This window comes from Dipodomys merriami, unplaced genomic scaffold (assembly GCF_024711535.1).
Source record: "Dipodomys merriami isolate MVZ:Mamm:240054 unplaced genomic scaffold, mDipMer1.0.p SCAF_4, whole genome shotgun sequence".
In the NCBI taxonomy this organism is placed as follows: Eukaryota; Metazoa; Chordata; class Mammalia; order Rodentia; family Heteromyidae; genus Dipodomys; species Dipodomys merriami.
In genome coordinates, this window is record NW_027205603.1 from 42,439,565 (window position 1) to 42,464,597 (window position 25,033).

At 43.4% G+C, this 25,033-nt stretch overlaps 1 protein-coding gene across 1 annotated transcript in view; it reads right to left on the minus strand.

The window, feature by feature from the left end:
- Window positions 1–21,566, minus strand: part of Slco5a1 (solute carrier organic anion transporter family member 5A1) — a 125,892-nt gene extending 104,326 nt beyond the window's left edge. Inside the window, exon 1 of the mRNA XM_069990896.1 lies at window positions 20,645–21,566. Within this exon, the coding sequence (XP_069846997.1) occupies window positions 20,645–21,566 (922 nt within the window). The remainder of the gene's footprint in view (window positions 1–20,644) is intronic.
- Window positions 21,567–25,033: the final 3,467 nt, after the last annotated feature.

The window sequence follows — 25,033 nt, forward strand, 5'->3', positions numbered from 1 at the left end:
AGGGTTAGGAGAAGACTCAATGTCCTTTTAGCAGCAAGCAACAGGTCATAGTTCAGGTGAGTGTCACTTATGTCTGACCAAGTGGTCCTCTAGAACTATACATTACAATTCCCAGCAAAGGATACAAAATACAGTTAGGCCTGAAAGCAGGATATTTCTGTTAGACTAAAGATATTTACCTCAAAAATTACCCAAGTTGTGGGCTTCTGTTTTCTGAGCTTATCTCCTGATGTCTGCTTAGTATTTGTGAATAGCCTTTTCAAGGCTCCACCTTTCACCATGCCAAATAAACAAACAAAGGAAGAGAGTCATCTGCTCCATAGCTACTAGCATCTCAGAACAGAGGCTGCCCTCTGCACCTCAGGGAGGAGTACAGTGACAAGTGGCCCTAGGCAAGGTGAGCATGTCTTCCAGAGATATGCACTGAGGTCTTTACCCTAACTACAGGCCTAAGTTAATGCCCTGACTTTCCCCCTGTGTTAAAGCAGAGAGATGGTGAGCCCTCGGGTACCAAGGCATTCTTAAAATACCTATGTTCAGAAAGCAAGTGTTAGCATCTCACCATTTAATGATAATCACCATTCAAGTTGTGGCTAACCTTTGTAATGGTAATAATCATTGGGCATAAAAGGTGACCTCAAGATAGCTACTGAGGTATAGCTCCATAGTAGAATACTTGACTAGAAGGTACAAGATCCTGGGTTGGATCATTGGTACTGGGAACACACAGACACACACACACACACACACACACACACACACACACAAACACACACACACACACACACACACACACACACACACACACACACACATACACACACACACACACATACAGTCTGAGACTATGAGGAATCACTACTCTGTATTTTTTCCTGATCTAGTAAGTGTGATGAATCACAAAAGTTTTCTCACCATGTGTAAGATGCCTCCAAGAAACCTTGTTAGGATGTCAGCCCATGTCTGCTGAACATTAGTTGACAACTTGTGTTCCAAAAGATTTTTCTCAAGCCTTCTCTTCTCCCACCCTACCATCCTCCACCTCCACCACAGCCACTGGGCTACTAGACTCTAGCAAGGAAACTTGCTTAAAATAGAGCTTGGAGAAAAAGAAGTCTGCTAAATCAAATGAACAAAAGAAACCTGTCACTAAGTAGATCCCAGTGGCTAGTCCATACCCTCAAATTTAGGCATATTTCCATGGAAGTCCCTGGAAGAAAGGGGTAAGAACAAGCAGCTGCTGATTCTGTGTCCCCAAGACTCAAATTGGACTTCAGCAAATCTTACAATCCCAAGAAAGGAGCTATTCTTGGTTCTGTATTTGAAAGCACTCACTGACATTGACTACCTTAAAGGTACATAAAATCTATTAAAATTATACTAAAGCAAGGCAAAAGACAAAACTACAATGAATTCTGGTATGATGGATCTTCACATTAGCAATCATGGAATTCCAAACTTTATAAACATAAATGTACTTGGATTTCCAAACTAATCCACAACTATCAAGATAACACACAAAGCTATGTGCAGAATACAAGCATGTGTACCTTCCCTGCTCTAAACAGTAGGCAAAAGTGTCCCCCATGTAATACGCATGCTGGAAAATAAGAAACAATTTCAGAGAAGTACTAGTGAGGCCCTGAGTTCCCCATCAGAGTAGGTTCAGACACATAAGGCTGGTAAGGAGCTATACCTGGCAGGTGAACAAAAGCTAAAAAAAGACTCCATTGTTCGTTTAATGGGGAACTTCTCTGGCTAGGATTTCTACAGTATGATAAGTTCAAAAGCCGAGAGATCAGTGGAGTCATCTGGGAAGCTATTACAAAGTGTAATTCTAGGATCTACCTGGGATTTTAGGACTATCCTTACTTTATTAGGCCAACTAAAAGTTGGCCCAGCAATCTGCATTGTGAAAGATGCTCCTCAGGTAATAGTATTGAAAAACACAGATCACCCCGGAGAGCCAGAATCCCAGCACTTGAAAGCCTGAGGCAGGAAGATCACAATTATGAAACCAGCCTGGGATATATAGTAATAGCAAGACCTTATTTTGAGAGAGAGAGAGAGAGAGATATTAAGCATAATGAAATATTTAAGAGATGGGGGAGAATAATGGAAGGATGGCATTGATCAAAATGCACTATAACATAAATGGAGAATGGAGGGAAGAAGAGTGAGTAAATGCATTATCTTCCATGTATATTTGTAAAAATTAAATTCTATAACTGGAGGGTAGGGATGGGAGGAGGGAAACAGAGTAAAATGATAGAAGGGGTGACATTGATCAAGATGCATTGTACTCATAACCTGACTTATGAAATTGCAACCACTTTGTGAAACTAAATAATTTTTAAGAGATGCATTGTACTCATGTTGAATTGAAACCCCTTTGTACTAACTTAAAGACAATTTTTAATTTTTTTTAAAAAAGAGATGTTTATTATCCATTATGGAGTGTATGTGTATATATATACATATACACATATATCTTACATATTGTTATATTTATGTATTTATGTATTTTGTTATACTTTGTTAACACAGCCAAACATAATTTTCTAGTATCTGGAGAAATTTTATCTAATCCGCAGGTTTAGATTATACAAGGCATAAGGGAAATTGATGACAATTATCATGCTGACAATTTTTTTAAGAAATCAGTATATATTTTAAATTATACTGCTACAAAAAAAAGTATGTCTAAAATTTTTATTTAAAATAAACAGTTAAAACTTTATCTAATGAAAATCCCCCAACAAAAGAATAATACAAAAAATATCCTCAAATAAAATAAAATACAATTAAAAAAAATAAATAAATAAAAATAAACATTTCAAAATTGAAAAAAAAAATATCAACAAATTAGGTAATAAAACTGATAATAAACTATCTGGCTATTTTAGAAAATAAATATTTTTTATTGACTAACTAAATTAGCAGCACAGTAACTGCAGAATGCATTTGGCCCCTGGCCTCCTAGGGTCTTCTCCAAAACACTAACTCAGATTGGCTCACATTAGAACAGTCCAAGACTTTAAATCAGTAGGAGGAAATTAAAGTGAAGTGTAATAATCAAACAATAATGTCCAAAGAGGAAGGGAAGGGCCCAGTGGGAGCCCATAGATTCTGAAGTAAGCTTGAATTGTCACATCGATGAAAGGAAAATAGCCCTCAAATTAAAGTCCCAGATGAGGCCAAATAAAAAGATAAAGAATAAAGCCATTTGTCGGTCAGATTTTATGAACAGTGAGAAGAAACACCTGATACTAAAATATACACATATGGACAGATAGGCTCCTAAAAACTGCATAATAATTTTATTTATCATAGCTAAAGCAGTTCACAATAAACTATTTTATTTTAATATAAATTTGCATTCCTAACTGAATTAATAATATATTCTAAGCTTTTTTTGCTCACCTATCAGATTTTTTAAACATGACAAACCTATAGGCTTGAGCCTGATAATCAAAAATCAATTAAAAGACATGCACAGTAATCCACATGTACTTTTTAACCAAATAAATACAGTGACATCTTTTTTAAGTATGAAAAAGCTTTTTTTACCTAAATACAATTGTCAGTGAAAATGAATATAAATATATTGTTTGTCATATAGCTTTTTGTTATTGCATTTGTTTCTTTCTTTCTTTCTGAGACAAGTTCCCAGGGAAGCACATGCTGCCTTTAAACTCCTGCCCTCTTGCCACAACCTCAGAGGAGCGGGGATTACAGGCACACACCATCACACCTGGCTCTTGAATGTAGATTCCTTTAAAAGAAAAAAGATCAAGTAACCTATCACAATGTAGTCAAGTTTCTGTATGAAAATACTGAAAATCATTTGAGCCCTTGGAAACACACTGCTTCCTCAGAGCTACCTACAAAGTAATCATTATAATTATTATAGCATCATTATCAAACTAAGTTCATTTTTTGTCTTACAAATTTATTACTTTTCTATAGTTACCCAGAGGGATTTTAAGATTACATATCAATTTATATGTACAATGCATCTTTTTTTTTTTTTGTCAGTTGTGGGGCTTTAACTCTGGAACTGGGCACTGTCCCTCAGCCTCTTCAGCTGAAGGGTAGCACTCTACCACTGGAGCCACAGGACCACTTCCAGTTTTCTGGTGGTTAATTGGAAATAAGAGTCTCGGGGACTTCCCTGCTGGGGCTGGCTTTGAACCATGATCCTTAGATCTCAGCCTCCTGAATAGCTAGGATTACAGGTGTAAGCCACCGGAGCCCAGCTACAATGCATCTTGATCATTGTCATGACTTCCATCATTGTCCCCAATCTTTCCCAACCCTATCCATCTGCTCATTTCTTAGTTCCATTTTCACAGATAGACACGTGGTTATTAAGTTAACTTCCACATACTGAATTACAGCTACTGACCTAGATTGGAAGCAGATTGGGGAGAATATGATTTTGTATTTATGATTTTGCTTTGCATTGAGGGCAGGTGAGGATGACACCTCTTCCTTGCTTCCTAGAGATCAGCAGCATTGGTTAAGTTGACAAGCTAAGACCAGAGCAGTACCATATGGGACATTGCTACAACCCCTGACACATTCATATCATCCCATGACCACAAGTCTCCTTAACATTGTGCTCTGCCTAGCCCATGATTCACCAGCCACAGACTCAGGACAACCCCAACTGAGAATTACAGCTGTGGACACAGAAGACCTGAGAGTGGTTTACCTGTCTCAGTTCCATACTAGGGCACTGGATTCTAGTGTCCAAAACCCAGATGGGAGCTCCAAAAGCTTGACAAAGCAAGGCTTGACAAGCCTGGCAGTGGTCCTGGCCAAACCACAAATCAAGGCAATGGAGACCAAAGCTCACCAACCTAGAAAAATCTCAACCCAGGTCCAAGGAGACAATGGGCTGCAATCTACAGGGACCAGGCAAGGGAATGTAGTGTTATTAGGTAACAACTGGTGAAGAGTTTAGGACAGGAAATAGAGGCTGCAAAAACTATCTAGGGCACTTGAAAGGTACTATTTGAGTTGGGCATAACCTTAATTGTGGACAGGAAAGGGGCTGGCAGGCACCAAGCAGTTTCCATGGTAAGGAAGAAAGCTGTCAGAACAAACACAGAAGCTGACGGTGATGACACATCCCAGCATGGATCACAAGGGCCATGGATAGGGATCCAAACTGCAATTCACATCTCACTTTCAACATTTTAAGCCACACCTTTTATAAAAGTAATGACATAGAAAAATCAACTGATTAGGTCTTTATTTCCATTTTGCCCATGCAAAGTCTGAAGGAAACACCATTAGGCAATAAGCTTATAAAAGGTAGACAGAAAAAGAGTAACAAGAAGCGTTAGTAATCACCTGTAAAATGTAATTTGACCCTATAAAACTAACAATTTGAGGATATCCAAAATTTCCTACTCTAGCTAAAGCAAGTGTGGGTCATATTTCTAGAAGACAGCATGAAATCACTCTGAAGATATTTTATAGCCTTTTCTTGCCTTCATTTCATTTTCTATGCCTTCATTTCTAATACATACAGATACTCATATGCACACATACCAACACAGACTCTCATACCTTGCATGAGAGGAGTGAACAAAGAGGGCACACTTTTGCTCCAGCACCTTGACTTTCTCTCTATATAATCCACTCTACCATCTCATTTACAATAACCACACAAGCCCATGTATCAAGGGCGGACTATGCATGAAGTCACAAGCCCACTCCAGGATACACAAAGACTGATTAGACTCCTAATCAGAGACTTTTAAGGCTTGGACAGAATAGAAAACTATAAAAACAGCCCCTGAGCATAGGTGCTTAGGGCTGTGCTCCTTAGCAATTAAACTTGATTATAGCCAACAGCTCCCATCATAATTATCAGAAGCCCATGGCAAGAGCATTTCATTAAGAAGCTATTTATAACTGGAAAGCTTTGTCTTCTTCCTTCCCATGATTACTCTTCACTTGTAGAGAAAATATCAGTAACCACCTCAGACACAAGGAAGGACGGATTCTAGGCCTCATTGGATGTTAGAGCAGCAATTGCTTGGGGAAAAAAAAAGTGGTTTCCCAGCCAAGAATATCTAACAGAACAAAACCCACATGGCTGTGCCTTCTGGTTCAAGGTTAGTCTGACACACTGCAACCCTACAGGTACAGTCAACAAGGCACATTGGCCAGAGCTTCTGAGGAAATCACTCTGTTCAGAAAATCCACCAGAAGAGCTGGACTCTGCCAACAACAACAACCAAAGCCAACACCATCTTCTTCCTAAACAGGATTGTGGGAGGTGGAGGGGGATTGTGATGTGTGTGTGTGTGTGTGTGTGTGTGTGTGTGTGTGTGTGTGTGTGTGTGTGTTTGTGCGTGCGCACGCATGCCAGTCCTGGGGTTAGAACTCAGAGCTTGGACACTTCCTGAGCTTTTTTGAGCAAAGATAGGATTTTAAAACTCAAGCCATAGCTCCACTTCCAGCTTTTTGATGGTTAAATGGAGATGACAGTCTCACAGACTTTCCTGCTCAGGCTGGCTTCAAAATATGATCCTCAGATCTCAGCGTTGTGAGAAGCCTGGATTGAGTGTGAGCTACCAACATCTGGCTCTGAACATGATTATTTTTAAAGAACAACAGCCCACATTTTTGAGGGTTTAATCACATGTTGGGCCAATCCCTGTTTTAAGTGCATCACATGCCTTAACTCACAATGGTTCTTGATGATCCTCACGAGCACAGAGGCACAGAAGAGCTGTGGAACTGCCCAGGACACTCACAGAGTGAGAATTCAAACCCAGGCATCAATCTCTGGCAACCACACTCTTAGCACAGGTTCAACAACCTTGAATATGTGATTATGTGGGATTTATAACACAGATGGTCCAGAAGAAGTCAGAGAGTAAAGTTCTAGGAACCTGAAACTCAGACATATCACATGACTTGCTGGAGTTCACACAGCTGACAAAAATCTCAAATCATCAAGAATAAATAGCAAGTCAGGCGCTGGTGGCTCAGGCCTGTAATCCTAGTGAGTCAGGAGGCTGAAAGGATAAAGATCAAAGGCAACCTGGACAGAAAACTCTAAAAGATTCCACTCTAAAATAATAAATAAAAATAAAAGATTCTATTCTAATTAACCAGCTAAAAGCTAAGCTAGAGCTGAGCACCAGTGACTCACACCTATAATCCTAGCTACTCAGGAGGCTGAAATCTTAGGATCATGGTTCAAATCTGGCCAGGGCAGGAAAGCCCATGAAGATCTTATTTCCAATAAACCACCAGAAAACCGGAAGTGGCTCTGTGGCTTAAGTGGTAGAGTGCTCTCCTTGAGCTGAAGAGCTGAGGGACAGTGCCCAGGCCCGGCCCAGAGTTCAAGCCCATGGCTGACAAAAATAAAAAGCTGAGCTAGTCAGGGATGGTTCAAGTGATAGAATGCCAGACTAGTGAGCAAGCTGCACAAACACAAAGCCTAGTTCAAACCCTCATATAACTGTCCCCCTTCCAAAAAAAGAATAAATGGTAATAGAGGGGGTGAATTTGGTCAAAGTACATTACATAAATGTATGTAATATCACAATGGAATCACATTGTACAATTAATATATACTAATAAAAAGAGAAAAAGAAAGAATAATTGTTGCTTAATAAATAAATTAGATTGCAAGTTTCTTGAGGATTAGGAGCTCATCTCTGAGTTAATTATAGAAACTCAGAATAGAGGACTGGGAAGGTGGCTCAGTGGTAGAGTGCTTGCATCGCATGCATGAGGCCCTGGGTTCGATTCCTCAGCACTACATAAGTAGAAAAAGCCAGAAGTGGCACTGTGGCGCAAGTAGTAGAGCATTAGCCTTGAGCTGAAGAGCTGAGGGACAGCACCCGGCCCAGAGAGTTCAGGCCCCATGACCAACAACAAAGTAAAAAGAAACTCAGAATACAGTACAGTGATACCTTGTCCCGTGGTTCCAATCCCTAAACAATGTTTTCCAAAATCATAGATTAGATAAGAAGACAGCTTTTACAGAAAAGGAAACAAAAGTACTTAAAAACTTCCTGGTTTGGTCAAAGTCATATCACTAACTACAGTTAAATTTATGTTGAATTTCAAAATAGCTGAATGTGATAGCTTATTTCTACAAGTGGATGACTACAAAGTTTAAATTCTAAATGAATAGTTTCCAAGGAGCTATGAGCCTTACATAAATGAATAAGTAAATAGCCCACAGCCTCTCTGGACTGCACCAGAAAAGACAGTGCACAGTGAAGAACATCACCATGAACACTGAATCAGAGGTTCAGAAGAATGCATTTACTTTTCAGCTTGCATTTAGCTATTTCTGTCCTCCACCATCTTCATTAAAGAAATTGAGACAAATTTCTTTTGAGCACTTTACAACAATGAAATAACAAAGGGCATCTGAAGAGGCTTCAATATTGACTTTCAGAATCATTATTCTAAGATTTACATACTTTTGAATATAAGTCATAGGTCATTTGTCCACCTTCTCTTGGGAAGTTTTACATATAGTTAGAAGTTGCTGCTATCCTTCATCAAAAGGAAAGCCATTACAATGGAGTTCAAATCAGGACGCTTCAGCTTTCCAGCCAAAATGAAACACCAGAGACATAAGCATATTTCTAGACAAATGTCTTTCACCCAATAATACAAAGAGAATTTGCAAGTAAGAATCATTAGTCCATCGCTACATGTTGATCAGAAACTGATTAACAGCTAGGAAGCTGATGATCTGAGATTCACCCCCACCCAGTCTTGTTCTCTTAAATTTCTCCCTACCCCTTATTAAAAGCAAGTACATCTTAAAACTTCCATGCCTTCCATAAGAAGTCAGGGACAAAAATATAAGGAAACATCTGGAAAGACTGAAATCCATTGTTATTGTTAAGTATTACAGCTAAGAATTCCCACATGCTGCAAAGTTGGGAACTATATAGTTCAATTTTGGCAAATTATGGAATCCCATCCTGCTGAAAATAATTAGTTACATGAAAGGCTCTTACTTTTAAGCAACAGTAATGTCCACCTACCTAAGTTATATTCAGTAACAGGGATTAGCATTGTTGCACGGTGACAGTTTTACAAGCAATCACAACTGGGGGGGGGGGGGGGGGGACGTGGAACAGAACTTGAATTTGCCATCAGGTGATACATAGCTGCCGGAAAAAGGAGCCAAAGGAATGCTGGATTCCCCAGAGACAGTTGTCACTTGGCAACCTAGGTCAGTCTACCAGAGCATGACGTGGAGAGAAAGTACTTTTGATGGCTCAAGAAGAAAGCCAGGCTACAGGTCCTCTTCAGACCTGAGTCCACAGTTTCAGAAGACAGTATCAGGTCAAAATGAAAATGCAACCAGGCACTGGTAGCTCACACCTAAAATCCTAGCTACTCAGGAGGCTGAGATCTGAGAACCCCGCGTTGAAGCCAACCCAGGAAGGAAACTTTGTGAAACTGGTTTGAAGCTAGCACAGCCAGGAAACTGTGAGACTCTTATCTACAATCAACCACAAAAGTCAGAAGTGGAGGTATGGCTCAAGTGGTAGAGCACCAGCCTTGAGCACAAAAGCTCAAGGACAGTCCTTAAGCCCTGAGTTTAAGGCCCAGGACACACACACACACACACACACACACACACACACACACACACACACACACACACACACACACACACACACACACACACACACACACACACACACACACACACACACACACACACGTATAGAACTGTTAAAAGCATAGAACCAAAATAATACTGGGGAACTTAAGAAGTGTCAGAAATCCAGGTGCCAGTGTTCAGGCCTATAATCCTAGCTCATCAGAAGGTTGAGATCTGAGGATTATGGTTCAAAACCAACCTGGGCAGGAAAGTCCCTGAGATTCTTATCTCTAATCAACCAGCAAAAAGCCATGGCTCAAGCAATACAGCATCAGCCTTGAGCAGAAAAAAGCTAAGAGGCAGTGCCTAGGCCCTGAGCTCAAGTCCTAGAATTGGCAAAAAAAGAAATGTCAGAAATCTAAGAACATTCCTCTTACCAACTTCTATTTTTTGGGGGGTGGGGGGTCCAGTCGTGGGGCCTGAACTCTCAGCCTGGGTGCTGTCCCTCAGCTCTTCAGCTCAAGGCTAGCACTCTACCACTTGAGCCACAGCGCCACTTCCGGCTTTTTTTTTTTTTTGCTTATGTGGTGCTGAGGAATCGAACTCAGGGCCTCATGCATGCAAGGCAAGTGCTTTACCACTGAGCCACCTTCCCAGCCCCCAACTTCTTTATAGATGTTGAAATTTTTTTTAAAAAACCATCACACCAGAAGCTTATGAACTTTTCTTTCCCTTCTACCTCGTCTCCATAAGATAAACAGTTACAGTTTCTTTGGCTTGTATCCTGGTTTTGCCACTTTTAATATGATGTTATCCAAATTGTTTAATCTCACTTTTCTCTGTATAAAATGGGGAAAGGGAACTGGAGCACAAGAAGAGAGCTGTAGTACAGTTACTCTGTGGATAAAATAAAATAAGCAAGTATTCAGCACAATGCCTGGTATATTTTAAATGCTAAAAACAATATTTGCTGAATAACACTCTTGTTAGACTCCCACTGGAAACACATCAAAGTGGGATATATACATATATATTATATATGTGTGTATATATAACTTTTAAAAGAAATTAGGCCTTATAATTCCTCATTAAATCCATCCTACATCTGCTCTGGAAGTCCAATTATCTGGCTGGTGGGGTATGCTTCAGAATGCTGATTAACTGCTTTCTAGAATTAACTGCTTTTCCAGAATTCCTTGCCTCCATGTTTTATTTACTGAAGTAAATAAAAGAGAGCTCCAATGTAGGAAGATTGTTTGGGGTGATGTCCACTTTCCTTCCACATACACACACACCAGGATTTCAGTATTCCCAACATCAAGAATATAATTCAGAAGATCTCCATGGTTAAAAATTTGTTTTTAACTGATGGGAACTGAAGTCACCATAGAAACCATGAAGGCCTCAATATTTTTGCACCCACTAAAAATAATCCATTATAGCACTTACACTACCTCCTATCATCTACTAATAATACAAGGTCATATAGAGACTAGAGTGCCTACTGTGGAAAGATGTAGCAATGAGCATTGCACAAACAATTTCAATTTCCCATCTTTTGTTTGCTGGAAGATTTTGGCTTACAAAGATATTATTTTTCTGAGTTTCCTCCATACAAGTATTCAATGCTTTTCTGATTTTATAACATGGGAATTTTTATTAATATTGTTTATGATCTAAAAGAATACTTTAGAAATAGAATAAGTTGAAGGTTTAAGGTTTAAAAAAAGAAAAAGTTTACACATCTCTACTTGCAATACTTTATTGGACAATTCTCTGACAGAACATGACAGAATGCACTAACATGAATCCACTCTCTAACTACAAATATCCCAGCACCCCACCACCACTACCACAAGACCTGGTGGAACTACCCAAAATTCCACATAGGTTCCCTCTCTCCTTGTAGACTTTCACCCTCAAATTCACATTCTAAAACCTGCTTTGCCTCCTCCACTGTCTAAAACCCTAATTCTTTTTTTTTTTCCATCGTGGGGCCTGAACTCTCGGCCTGGGCACTGTCCCTCAGCTCTTCAGCTCAAGGCTAACACTCTACCATTTGAGCCACAGCGCTACTTCTGGCTTTTTCTGCTTATGTAGTGCTGAGGAATTGAACCCAGGGCCCTCATGCATGTGATGCAAGCACTTTACCACTGAGCCATCTTCCCAGCCCCCTAATTCTTTTTTTAAAATTACAGCCAAAGCAATAAATATTTCCACACACTTGAAAAGGCAATTTGCATAAAATACAGACATTTATTAATTGGCATGTGCTGGAATTTTGGATATACTACAGAGCTATGAATCTACAGTCAAGGATATGGACTATTCAAATTTCTATCTATACAATAATGACTTCTTAAAATATAGACTCATGGGTTCATCTAAGTATATGAGCATTATTGTGCAATATATCTCCAGAACTTATTCTTCTTGCAGTACTGAAATTCTATACCCATTAATTCCTCAATTCCCCTCCTCCCCAGCTCCTAAAGAACCACCACTCTACTTTCTGTTTCAATGAAGTTAACTACTTTAAATATCTTACAAGTAGAATCATATAGTACTTTGTCTTTAGGTGGCTGGCTTGTTTCACTTAGCTTAATATTATAATAATTATTATACTAGGTGTCAGAATTTGCTTCCTTTTTAAAACTGAATGCTCATCTTTTGGTTATGGTAAACTCTGCCGCTTTTAAACAAAGGTATGCTGCTATTCCAAGACACTCTTTTCAGTCTTCCTGGGCATATACCATAAGTAGGACTGTGGGTTATATGACAAATCTACTTTTAATTTTTTTGAGGAAATACTATAGTCTTTTTCATAGCACAAATCTTGTCATCTTTTGGAGTCTCCCTTTTCTTGCCTATCAAATAATCATTTTGAAAAAGTGGGATTACATGAGATGACCTCTAGGATACATCTCCTACTGTTAGCAAAATTCTCAGCTAATGGGGCCAGTATACCCCCTTTCCTGTCTGACCAGAAAAATAACTTCTCATCCTCATTCTCCAAAACACACTGATTGATCTGTCACCAAATTTAATTCCCGATAATGTTGTAAGTTGTCACATAAGAACAAGAGGGTAGTCAAGTGTGTGAGTCTATATGCTATTCCGAGTTGGAGTTCCCCACATGGCTTCCAGGCTCATCTCTGACACCATGAGTTCAAGAGAAGAGTTCCAAGAGAAGGAAATGCAACTGCACAGAACCTTCCGGTAGGAAGAAGAATGGACAGTGGTCCTCCCATTGTTCATACCAAAACGAACATCATTTGTTCCAGGTCATCTCTCTCACTAACCTCCTCAGTGATTGTAATATCAGTTAACTGTGCAATTCTAAGAAATAGCCACAGAATATGAAGCACCCACATCCAACATCTTGAGAGATGGTGAAATTCCTCCTGACAAAGCAGAACCATTACCTGCAATGATTTTACCAATGGGAGCTCTCACTTCAAGCCCACAGCAAAGTTTCCACCTGAAAAAGAATCATGGATCTCTGATCTTTTGATCCTTTGTGCTCAAAATGTGGACCTTAGGCCAGATGCAATGGCTTCCCCTAGGATAATATTAAATATGAGGAATCCCAGGCCCAACTCTGACTTACAGAATCACCGAGAGCCTTTGGTAATTCACTGAGCATTGAAGTTTCAGAAGGAATTTCAAACAACAGAGATAAAAGAATTCGTAGCAAAGCAAAGAGAAAAAGCATAGAAACCATTTTTAGTTGGAGGTGTTACCTCAGTCACTCAGCACTTGCCTAGCATGCACAAGACCTTGAATTCAATTCTCAGAAATAAATAAGCAAGCTTTGAAAGTGTACTAGCTTTAAAAAAAAAAAAAAAAACCTTCTAGAACCACTAGAAAGGCTGTTTCCTGTTATTTGTGGCTGGGTTGAATAAATCAGTGTGTACTCAACTGACTTTTTTACAGTAAACAAGAAATCTTTATGCAAGCCAGGCACTGGTGGCTCACTCATGCCTGTAATCATAGCTACACAGGAGGCTGAGATCTCAGGATCATGGTTTGAAGCCTGCCTACGAAAGGAAAGTCTGTGAGACATTTATCTCCAATTATTTACCAAAGTAAAACTGGAAGTAGAGGTGTGACTCAAGAAGTAGAGCACTGGCCTTGAGAAAAAAATGCTCATGAGCAAGGCTCAGGCCTTGAAGTCAAGCCCTAGGATCAGCAGAGATGGAAGGAATGAAGAAAGGAAGGAAGGAAGGAAGGAAGGAAAGAAGGAAGGAAGGAAGGAAGGAAGGAAGGAAGGAAGGAAGGAAGGAAAGAAGGGAGGGAAGGAGGGAGGGAGGGAGGGAGGGAGGAAGGAAGGAAGGAAGGAAGGAAGGAAGGAAGGAAGGAAGGAAGGAAGGAAGAAGGGGAAGAGGAAAGGGAAGGAGAAGAAAGAATGGAGATTATGCTGCTCAGTTAGACTATGAAATTGCTTGTTTCTCTACATCTTAAACTGATAAATTTATCTTGGAGGCCAAATATGTCCACTATCTAGTTGGTCTAAAGTCAATCACTGCTAAGTATAGATAAGATCCATTTGTTCTGACACAGATAAACAGTCCCAAGCATGTGGGCCAGTCAGTGCCATTCCAGTAGCTTTTTTTGTGTGTCCTGGAATCATGTCCTTAAATCCCCTAATCATCATTCTCCCTCAATTAGTTTTCAGTGAAGACTATTTTTTTCTATTTATTCTTAATTTGCACAGAGCCTACTTCCAAAAAGGATTTTATGTAGCTTACAAAAATAAACACATTGTAAGAGGGACAAGCAAAATCCAAGTTGAATTTAAAAGCCAATAAAAATTCGAAGCAGGGAATATGAATCCCCACTCTCAATGTTTCCTTCTGGCCTTCTCCATGCCCCTTCTCAGTCAGAAGGATAAATGAAGCTGAAATAAACAGGTATATATATATATATATATATATATATATATATATATATATATATATATATACACAAGATATAAAAAAGATATAAAAATTCAGCCCTGCTCCTTGGCTTTCATGAACACCAACCCAACTGGGGAGAGCAGCTCTGGCCAGGGCTAGATGGACACATCCATGGGATTCTGTGACTGTTAGAAAACCCACTTGCTCGATGACATGTGGTACATTCTTTGACTTTACTTCTATTGAGGTTTTAAAAAGTGGTGTTTTGGTTCACACATGTATAATCCTTTGTCATATGTCTCAATTAACTCACAACTCAAGTGTGGGAAAAGGGTGCTATTTTGGGGGCCCCCCAAAAAAAATCAGAAAAATTAGTGCTTAGTAAAGCCACATGACATAGAAGACAGGTTATTAATACTGATCAGAAAAACCCAAGTCTTGAATTTCCAGCTACCAAGGCAAAAGGGAAAACACAATAGTGTAGCAAATATGGTAGAAACTACTATGCACTCACTGTACCCACGTTTGTCCTACCTGCCTTCCTCTACTTAAAGGCTGAAAATCCTCACACCTGCATCTCCAAAATCATGTTAGCTAAAATAGACAGGGAACATCCTTGAGGTAGGAACATAATCACCCCCATTGAAAACTGAGGCTGAGAGAAGAGCTTTGTCTAAAGACCCAGGCACTCATAGAAAGTAACTAAAATCCAGATTGTCTGCCTATTCCTTCTTTCTAAGATCCTAAACCAATCCCAACCCTTCCCTCTTAGAGGAACATCAGGGCTGGTAGTTAAAGAAGGAGACATGTGATGGAGGGGCCAATGGCCAGTCTATTCTAATCATTTATCTTGAATATCATCCAACTGAAGCGCTGATCTTTTATTCAATAAATGCACCCTTTTCTTTTTTCTCACCTGCTATTATCATCCTTTCTCACATATCCTTTTTCTCCTTGAGATATAATTACAAGTCATAGTCTGGTTGTTGACCCTACTATGTATTAAATCCTACAAAGCTTTCTCTATGCTCCAGGCCAACATAAAGCCTCTGTCCACACAGGAGAGCCAGGGTGCTTAGTGTAATCCCAGTTATCTCTCCTCTGGGACCACATCTTTCCTACAGTGAGCGCTGCCAGAATTCTAACATAGAACCTTTAGAAGTCTAAGATATTCAGTTACACCTCTTCAATGGTTTTAACATTACTTCAAATATTTGTTCCTGCCTGTAATTACTTTTGTGTCACCTGCTTGCTTGCTGTCTTTCTTTCTTCTTTCTTTCTTCTTTTTCTCTCTTTCTTTCCTTCCTTCCTCCCTTCCTCTCTTCCTTCTTCCCTCTCTCCCTCCCTTCCTTCCTTCTTTTCTTTCTTTCTCTTTCTTGTATGGTTGTGATGAGAAGTTAGACAGACTGACAGAAAGGTTGAGAAAAGGAGAGATACAAGAGACCAGAAGAGCAGTTTTGTGAACAATAGTAGATACTTTAACTGTTATTTCTTAGGAAAAAAAAATCTACATCATAGTTGTTGAACACTGTCCATGTTCTAAGAACACAGTATTCTTTCTGATCTTAATATGCATAGAAGTAGCCTATAAACTTGACTTTCAAAAGTTTTGAGCTAAGGGTGGTGATGTACACTTTTAATCTCAGCACTCCAGAGGTTCTATGTAGCAGGAAGATCAAGAGTTTCAAACCAGCCTAGGCAACAGAGTAAGACCCTGTCCCAAGAAAGGGGGGGGCGGGCAGTTTCCTCAAAATGTTGAGAACAATCTTGTTTGGATCATGTGTCCATTCCTTCAGACCAGTTCTTAAATCCTCTGCACTGTACCCACACTTGAATGTGACACAACCCCCAGTTTCCATGAGCTCTCCAGACCTCTTGCCAGAGTCACAGAGGCAGAGGAAGCTCGAGGTCCTGGTGTTAGCTTGATGCCCTTAAGCAAGTTGCTTTAACACTCTGAGCCTGTTTCCTCATCTTTACACTAGACCAAAGAGCCTCCATTTCATAAATCCATTGAAAACATTAAACATTAAAATAACCCATTTAAGATTCCTCATGATCAAACCACATTAGTTTTTACTGACATTCATTTCATACAAAGCAGAATGAATTCTCATGGCTTTCCTGATGGATGTGCCCTAAGGCATTCATTGAATTTTCTGAGTCACTATCTTTTTTAAAGAAAAGAAAATATAGCCGGGCGCTGGTGGCTCACGCCTGTAATCCTAGCTACTCAGGAGGCTGAGATCTGAGGATCGCGGTTCAAAGCCAGCCCGGGCAGGAGAGACCGTGAGACTCCTATCTCAAATAAACCACCAGAAAACCGGAAGTGGCGCTGTAGCTCAAGTGGTAGAGCGCTCGCCTTGAGCTGAAGAGCTGAAGGACAGCGCCCAGGCCCAGAGTTCAAGCCCCACGACAGACAAAAAAAAAAAAAAAGAAAAGAAAATATCATATCTACAACTTTCCTCCCCTTGGACATGGCATATTCCATGCTTGAGTCAGCCATGTTTCTCCATTCCATCGCAAGCTCTTCAAATGCTGAGTCTGTGTGCCACCTCTGCTCTTCTCAAGACTAGAACAGAACTGAAGAGGCTTTGTGACAGTGCTTGCCTATACTGGACACACACACACACATACACATACACACTCACACACACCTAAACCTATCACAGTGGCTAGCACAGAATATGTATGTAAAATACACTTGCAGATGATGGACATTGAATTGAATCAAGTACTCTGTGTGTATGTGTGTATATGTGTCTCTCTGTCTCTATCTCTATCTACCTATATGTGTGTGTGTATATATATATATATATGAAAATAGCATAATGAAACCTGATAAAAGTTGATTAAAAGAAAAAGGCTTAAAGAGGAATACATTTGGTGAAAGCACATTGTACACATGTATGTAAATATCACAATAAAATCATTGTTGATTTAAAAAATCAACAATGCACTTGGTGTTTCTCTTCTTGGTGAGCAACACTCCAGGAAGTTACATCTCAGGATCTTTGATCTTTAGTAGATACTCTGTAGTTTGCCTGTGCTTTTGATGGAAATTTGTGTCCATGTATCCAAAGGTGAGTTGGAACAGGGATGCAGGCTGTTGGTTTGTATGTTTGCTACTGGTGCTAGAGCTTGAACTCAGGGCTAGGAACTCTCCCTGAGTTGGCTTGTTTTTTGTTTGTCTCTCTGTGTCTCTGTGTCTCTCTGTGTCTGTCTGTCTGTCTGTCTGTCTGTCTGTCTGTCTGTCTGTCTGTCTCTCTCTCTGTCTCTCTCTCTCTCTCTCTGTCTCGCTGTCTGTCTGTCTGTCTGTCTGTCTGTCTGTCTGTCTGTCTGTCTGTCTGTCTCTCTCTCTCTCTCTCTCTCTCTCTCTCTCTCTCTCTCTCTCTCTCTCTCTCTCTCTCTCTCTCTCTCTCTCTCTGTCTCTCTCCCTCTCCCTCTCCAGGTTAGCACTCTACCACTTGAGCTACAGCTCCACTTCCAGCTTCTACTGGTTAATTGGAGAGAAGAGTTACACAGACTTGCCTGCCCTGGTTGGCTTCAAACTCTGATTCTCAGATCTCAGCCTCCTGAGTAGCTAAGATTACATGCATGAGCCACTGGCCCCCAGCTGGCCAGAACTTTTCTCTGAATTTAATCCAGCCTTGGTATGAACTACCAATAGACAGGAAATACAAGGCTTGGAGGAACAAGGTAAATTACACCATCAGGAAATAATCAGATAAGCCAAGTATATGAAACATTTTACATGTCAGCTAGTTTTAGCCTTCAAAAGAATCCATGCCATAGGCAGAAAAACAATTGAGACACTGTTCTGGGTTATAAAAGGCTTCAAACAAAGCAACCGAAGACAATGTGTGAGCCTCCATTGTTTTTTTTTTTAAACCAATGAAGGGTTTTTTTTTTAATTGGCTTTTAAAATAGTAATTATAAGAGACTTTAAGGAGATAGTTGAGAAAAATATCATTTAAACTGGATATGTTATGATATTAGGTTAATGATTATTAGCTTTCTTAAAATTTCAATGCGTTTGTAATTATGTAAAAAAAGTATTTTTATGTGGTAGTGCTGGGAATCAAACCCAGGGCCTCTTACAAAACTTAAGAACTCTACCAATGAGCTATACCCCATCCCCAGAAAGCCCATATTTTTAGACATATGCTAAAGCTCAGAGCTGCCTTAATGCTGACAAAGAGCTTAATCCCCACCTACACATACACACACACACACACACACACATACACACACACACACATACACACACACACACATACACACACACACACGTGCACATGCATATACACAGATTAATGCAGTAAACATGACAAAAAGAACAATTATGAATCTAGACAGTGAGTAGATTCATTATACTGAAGTTCATTATACTATTGTTTCAAATTTTCTATATGTTTGAAAATTTTATAAAGGCAAGATACTCTTCTTCTCTGTCCAGAATGGAAACGTCTTTCTCTTATATTTAATCATAAAGAATGGCATCAAACTCTGTCCTGACGCATTGAGTCAGTTCCTGGAGAATCCTGAGAGTCCAGCACCCGCTCTAACAGCTTCTGGGACTGATGGCTGTACTAAGGACAGAAGGCTTGGTTATCCCTTTTACACTGGGTCTCTTTTTCACTTTCCTTTGAAAACCTTATTATTCCATACCAAAGATCCTACCAGCATACAGCTAGTAAGCTATGAAATGCAGCAGGAATTTGATTATTTACTGTTTCAACTTTTTATAAAGTAAGATCTTTAAGTTTTGGTTGGACTCCAGTACAGAAACAGAAAAGCAGACCTCTCCTGTAGTATACTGGGCCTACTCATCTCTTTAGATGTACAGCTTCATCAAGGCAGGCATGGAGGCTTACTCCCAACTACTAAGGAGGACCTAAGGCAAAAATAGATGATCCTCTATGAAAAGACACACTAAAAGCAAAAGAGCTGGGGATGTGGCCACAAGTAACACCAAAAAAAAAATATTTTAAGTGTCATTTGGAAGGAGCAGTTGCTACAGAGAGGTGCTAACAACCACACTGATTTATTTCTAGGAAGTAAAGTAGCCTCAACAATAACTTCCTGGCCTCAGATGAGTTACCTATACTTAAGCCAAGTATCTTCAGGTCAACTCAACAAATCTCAGAGCCTCTGCTCTTCAGAAGACAGCAGTGAATTTCTCAAGGTTATGTCACTGAGGGGCTGCAACTCACAATAAAAATAGCTTTGAGTATTATAACCTGCATTGTTGTTTGAACATAACTTAGTCATCTGCTCTCGTTGGGGCTGGGGGATAGTTGTTTTATGTTCCAGGCATGTGATATGTAAGGAATACATGCATGGGGTGAATAAAGCATGCCTTCTGTGATCTGGCTACTCAGGAATGAGAGTAAATGAAAACAGTAATTCTAAACCTCACATGTTAGTTATTCCTCTTTCTTCCTGAAGTAAGTTCTAAGGACAGCAACTAGTAGAGATTTCATAGGCAGAGAGAGAGAGAGAGAGAGAGAGAGAGAGAGAGAGAGAGAGAGAGAGAGAGAGAGAGAGGGAGAAAGAGAGAGAGAGAGAGAGGGAGAAAGAGAGAGAGAGAGAGAGAGAGAGAGAGAGAGAGAGAGAGAGAGAGAGAGAGAGAGAGAGAGAGAGAGAGAGAGAGAGAGAGAGAGATGCATCACTGGGGAAAAAACAGGAATAAGATGGGTCTGAAAGTCAGTTCCTAGAATTCTCAACTTTTTTATTCTCCCCCAGACAGAAAATCCACCAAATCAAAGCTGAAACATAATACAAAATAAACTTTAGCCTGGTGCTAGTAGCTCATGCCTATAATCCTAGCTACTCAGAACCTAACAAAAAGCTGGAAGTGGAGGTGTGAATCAAGTGGTAGAGTGCTAGTCTTGAGTGAGTGGGGGAAAAAGCCAAGCAAGAGCTTAAAGCCATGAGTTCAAGCCCCAATACCAGGAGACACAGACACACACACACAGACACACACACACACAGACACACACACACACACACACACACACACACACACACACACCCTCACTGCTCACTCTACTTGAAAATGGGCAAGAACCTTTCAGTTCTATTCAGGAAAGATTCAATGTGAGTCAAACTCATGAGAAGGGGAAAGTCTCACCTAGGTACAAGGATGCGTTTTCTTTCTTGACATTGTCATCTAAGTAAGTTGGTCCCAGGGTGTAGATAGGAGTGGAGCCCATTCCAATGAGAATCTGTGCACACACGAACAAAGCCACATAGACCCAATGATTGTTTCCTCCCGAATCCTTGGGACAAGGAGGAGGCTCCAACGGGGTGGAGGAGGAGTTGCCATTCTGACAAAGGCCATCGTTGGAGGCTGAAGCGTTCAACTCTTGGATCTGGTATGGGGGAGAGATGAAGTGAGGTAAGGCGAAGAGGGCGGCCCCGAGGGCGATGAAAAGTCCACCCACTGCCAGCCACAGGGGCCTCCGACCTCGGCCACCAAAGTAGCTGACAAACACCACCACCACCAGGTTCCCGATGTCAAAGCAGCTGACCAGCAGCCCCGACTCGGAACTCTTCAGACTGTAGCGCCTTTCGATGGTGGTGATGACACTACTCAGGTACCCGGAGACCATTAGGGCCTGGATGAAGGTCAGAAAACACATGCAAACCAGGAAGCAGCGGGAATCCGTGAGGACCACATAGAGACACCTTGTCTCCTGGAGTGGGGCCAGGGTGGAAGACACCGAGACGGTTTTGCTCACGTCCATCCTGTGGTTGCAGTCCACGAGCCCGGCCATCCCTCCCGAAGTGGACGGGGCCGAGGGGCTGAGTGTCAGTGGGTTCTGGCCTCGCTTCAGCTCCTGGTGGCCCGAAGAACGCACACCCTCCCGGGCTGGCTTGGCGACTACACTCGCAGGACTAGGGTTCGGCCGGCAGGAGGCGCTGTTCAGGGACGGTAAACTCGTAGACCTTGAAGTCTCCGGCCCGCACTTCCCCCCGACGGCGTCCACGGTGGCCGGTGCCTCCAGTTGCTGCTCTCCAGCCGGGGGCTGCAGCCCAATCCTTTCGTCCATGGCGCTCCGAATCACAGCTCGCTCGCTGATGGCACACGAGAGCTCTGGCGCTTCTCATCCACCCGCACGAAGAGGGGCCGAAGCAGGGCCCGCCCCGTCGTGCCGACTCTAGACGCGGCTTGGGGACCGCGGCGCTGCGCCGCAGGGCACCTCACCAGCAAGTTGGCGCCCGGGGCATCCTGAGCGCAGGTGCGGCGCCAGGGATCCGCAGTCGCGCGCCCTGGGGACCAAGGGTCCTGAGCGTCCTGAGGATCCTGCGCTGAGCACTGTGTGATGTCCACGTTTGGACAGAAGTTCGCTCGTGGCCGGCGCCTCGGGTCCCAGGCGCATCCCCTCCGCCGCCGCCGCCGCCGCAGGATGGTGACCCAGAGCCAGTGCGGCTGGCGCCCGGCTCGGGGAGGAGGCGGGGGGGGGGGGTGGAGGACACTTAGCGCTGCCGTCCACACCACATCCCGTCGGGCTGCCCCCAGGGACGCCGGGTCCCCACCGTCCGAGCTGGAGCTACCAACCTGCAAAGCAGAGGGAGAGGATGGTTGGTGAAGGGCGGCTGGAGTTGGCGTCCCGACGCCTAGCGGGGTCAGGCCTAGGTGACCCCGGCGGTCCTGAGAGGGATGGATGGGCCCGCCAGGGGCTAAGCCCGAGGTCTCCGCAGCTGTGGGCTGCAGGCGCAAATCTCGGGACAATAAGCAGCAGGCGATCGGCCGAGACTCTCGCTCCTCATCGTCTGCGGCGGACCTGCCCCGCCCCGCCCCTTTCGCCTTAAAAAGTGCCTTTGCTTTTATATGCTAATAATTATCCACCTGGCAGCTCTGACTCACAGGCCGTGTCTTTTATTCGAGTGCACTAATTGCAACCTTCTCCAACTCCTACTCCATTACTCAAAATAGAAAATGCCCAAAAAGAACAAAGGAAAGTTTTTTTGCCCCCCCCCACACACACACATAATGCATTCCCAGTCTTAATCAGAGAGGAAAAAAAGAAAAAACAAAACTACGCGTGTGGAAATGTGTGCACACTTGTGCTCTGGCAGGTGTGCGCGACCGAGATGCGAATCTGATCTGTGGGACACCTATCAAATCCAGAGGCCGCGGTTAAAAAGTCCACGCGCGTTTTTTTTTCCTCTTTATTCCCGGCACTAAAAATAACCTCTTGCCCGACAGAACGATTCAATTACAAACTCCAGGCCCGGCGAGGCTGTGGCCCGCGCTGTCCCAGCGGGCAGACTCCGGAGAAACCGAAAATCAATTTGCCGTGCAGATGGCTGGGGACGCCACCACCAAACAAAGAGACGCCGGCACGCCGGCCCAACGCTCGCGGGAGCACACGCGCGTGCACACACACACTCCCCGGCCGGCCCCGCACATGCGGGCGGGCGCGCGGACAGGGAGGTGTGCTATTTGCCAAGCGCACCCCGAGAACGGGGGCCTTGGCGTGTGTATGCGCGTGCGCGGGGACACACACACACACACACACACACACACACACACACAACCATCGGGTGCATGTTGGAATCGCACGTGCCATCTGGCTCTCAGATTGAATTCAGTGAGTGCCCAACACAGGGGTAACCCCAGACTAAGTCCCTAGTGTTGGAAGCTCCACTCCCGGAGAGGCGAGGGGCACCAAGTGGGAGCGCCACGCTGCATTCGATCTCATTCCGCGACGAGGTTTGTATGATGCTGCTGGATAAAGAAAAGCAAGAAGGAAAGATGAGGGCCAGAGGTGGGAAGGCTGGGAGGCCAGGAGCGCCCGCGCCGGCGTGGCTGGGCCGGAACGGCTCGTGGGTTCCCCGCCGGCCAGCGGCGCACAAGCCTGGGCTTGGGCACCGCGGGATCGCTCGCCCCCACGCCTCCCCGGGAAAACCCCGGCCGCCGCGGAGCGCAGAGCCGGGGGAGATCCTGGCATGGGAGCCGCCGCCCGGGCGAGCCCAGCACCGCAGCGCAGCCTCCGACCCACGCACGCATCGCGCCCGGGAGCTGGAGCCGCAGACGTGGAATCCCAGGGACACCCCGAGCGATCGCGCGCCCGCACACGCGCGCACACCACACACACACACACACACACACACACACACACACACAGTGCGGGGACTGCCGGGGACAGCTAGCCGCTCTGCCCTGCACACGAGCCGCTGCTACTCACTAGCGAGTCTGTCGGCCGGTTCCCCTGTCTGAGAGCGGGCGGCAGGAAGTGGGGAGTAAGGAGGCGCAGGAACAGTTGGGAGCCGCCTTCGGAGGCCGCCTCAGTCCCGCTGCTGAAAATCAGTGAATGAGAACTCCGACTCCGGCTGAACTCTTCCCCCTACCCCGCGCCTGTCACCCGAGCCTCTCCTCTCCAAGCAGACACACGCGCACAGAGAAGCGCCCGGGAGTGCTGCGGCTGAGGGCGCAGGCGCGGGCGGCCACCCAGCCCAGCCCTCGGGCAGCCAGCCACCCTGCTGCCCTTCACCTGCACCGCGGGCCGGGCGAGGAGCACGGATGCCTCGTCTAAGAAGACGGGAGGCTGGGGGAAGGAGCCCCCTCCCCCTAAAAAAAAGAGAAAGAAAAGAAAACATTTCAGATCCTTTATTCCGCGCCTAGAGGCACGCAGCACGTCTCATCTACCACAGGGATTCTGGGGACCAAAGATGAATAAGACAGGAGGATCTCTGGTGTGAAGCGACCAGTGCCCCGAGAAAATGTCCCATGCAAATAGCCTAAAACAAAGCGGTATGTTCTATTGCAACGTGCTACTGGAGAAACTTAAGTTCATTCCCAAGTAGCAAGAAGGCCAGCCCAAAGGCACGAAGACATGGTTCTATGCAAGGTACTATGCTACAGAGGTATATGAACTGCTTCAAGGATGCAGGGATAGGGCCCGAATAGGGCAGGATACTAAATATTTCACAACTTTTGTATTGTCAGTCCCGAGGGGCTGTGACTCTGACCTCCTCATCAGACAGCTGACTTCAGTAGTAATAGATAATCTAAGGCGAAGCATCTTGCAGACACCAAGTTAGGAGGCAGATGTTTCCCTAGTGAATGGGGTGGTCCAGATGTTCTTCAGTTGCTGCAAAAGAACTACACAACAAAAGAAACAGAAGAGTAGAAGGACAGTAAAGATTTGGAATTGAGCCAGGCACCCGTGGCTCACGCCTGTCATCCACTCAGGAGGCTGATATCTGAGGTTCTCGGTTCAAAGACAGCCCAAGAAGGAACCTCTGTGAGACTCTCATCTCCAATTAACCACCTGAAAACCGGAAGTAGCGCTTGCCTTGAGCTGAAGAGCTGAGGAACAGTGCCCAGGCTGGGGGGAGGGGGGGGAGAGAAAGAGAGAGGAGAGAGGAGAGAGAGGAGAGAGAGGAGAGAGAGAGAGAGAGGAAGGAATGGAGGGGTTGGGGTGGGGACTATGGAAGTGTCTCAATAGTTGGGAGCATAAACACATCTAGAGATGTCAGAGTCATCTACCCAAAGAGGAACAGTACACCT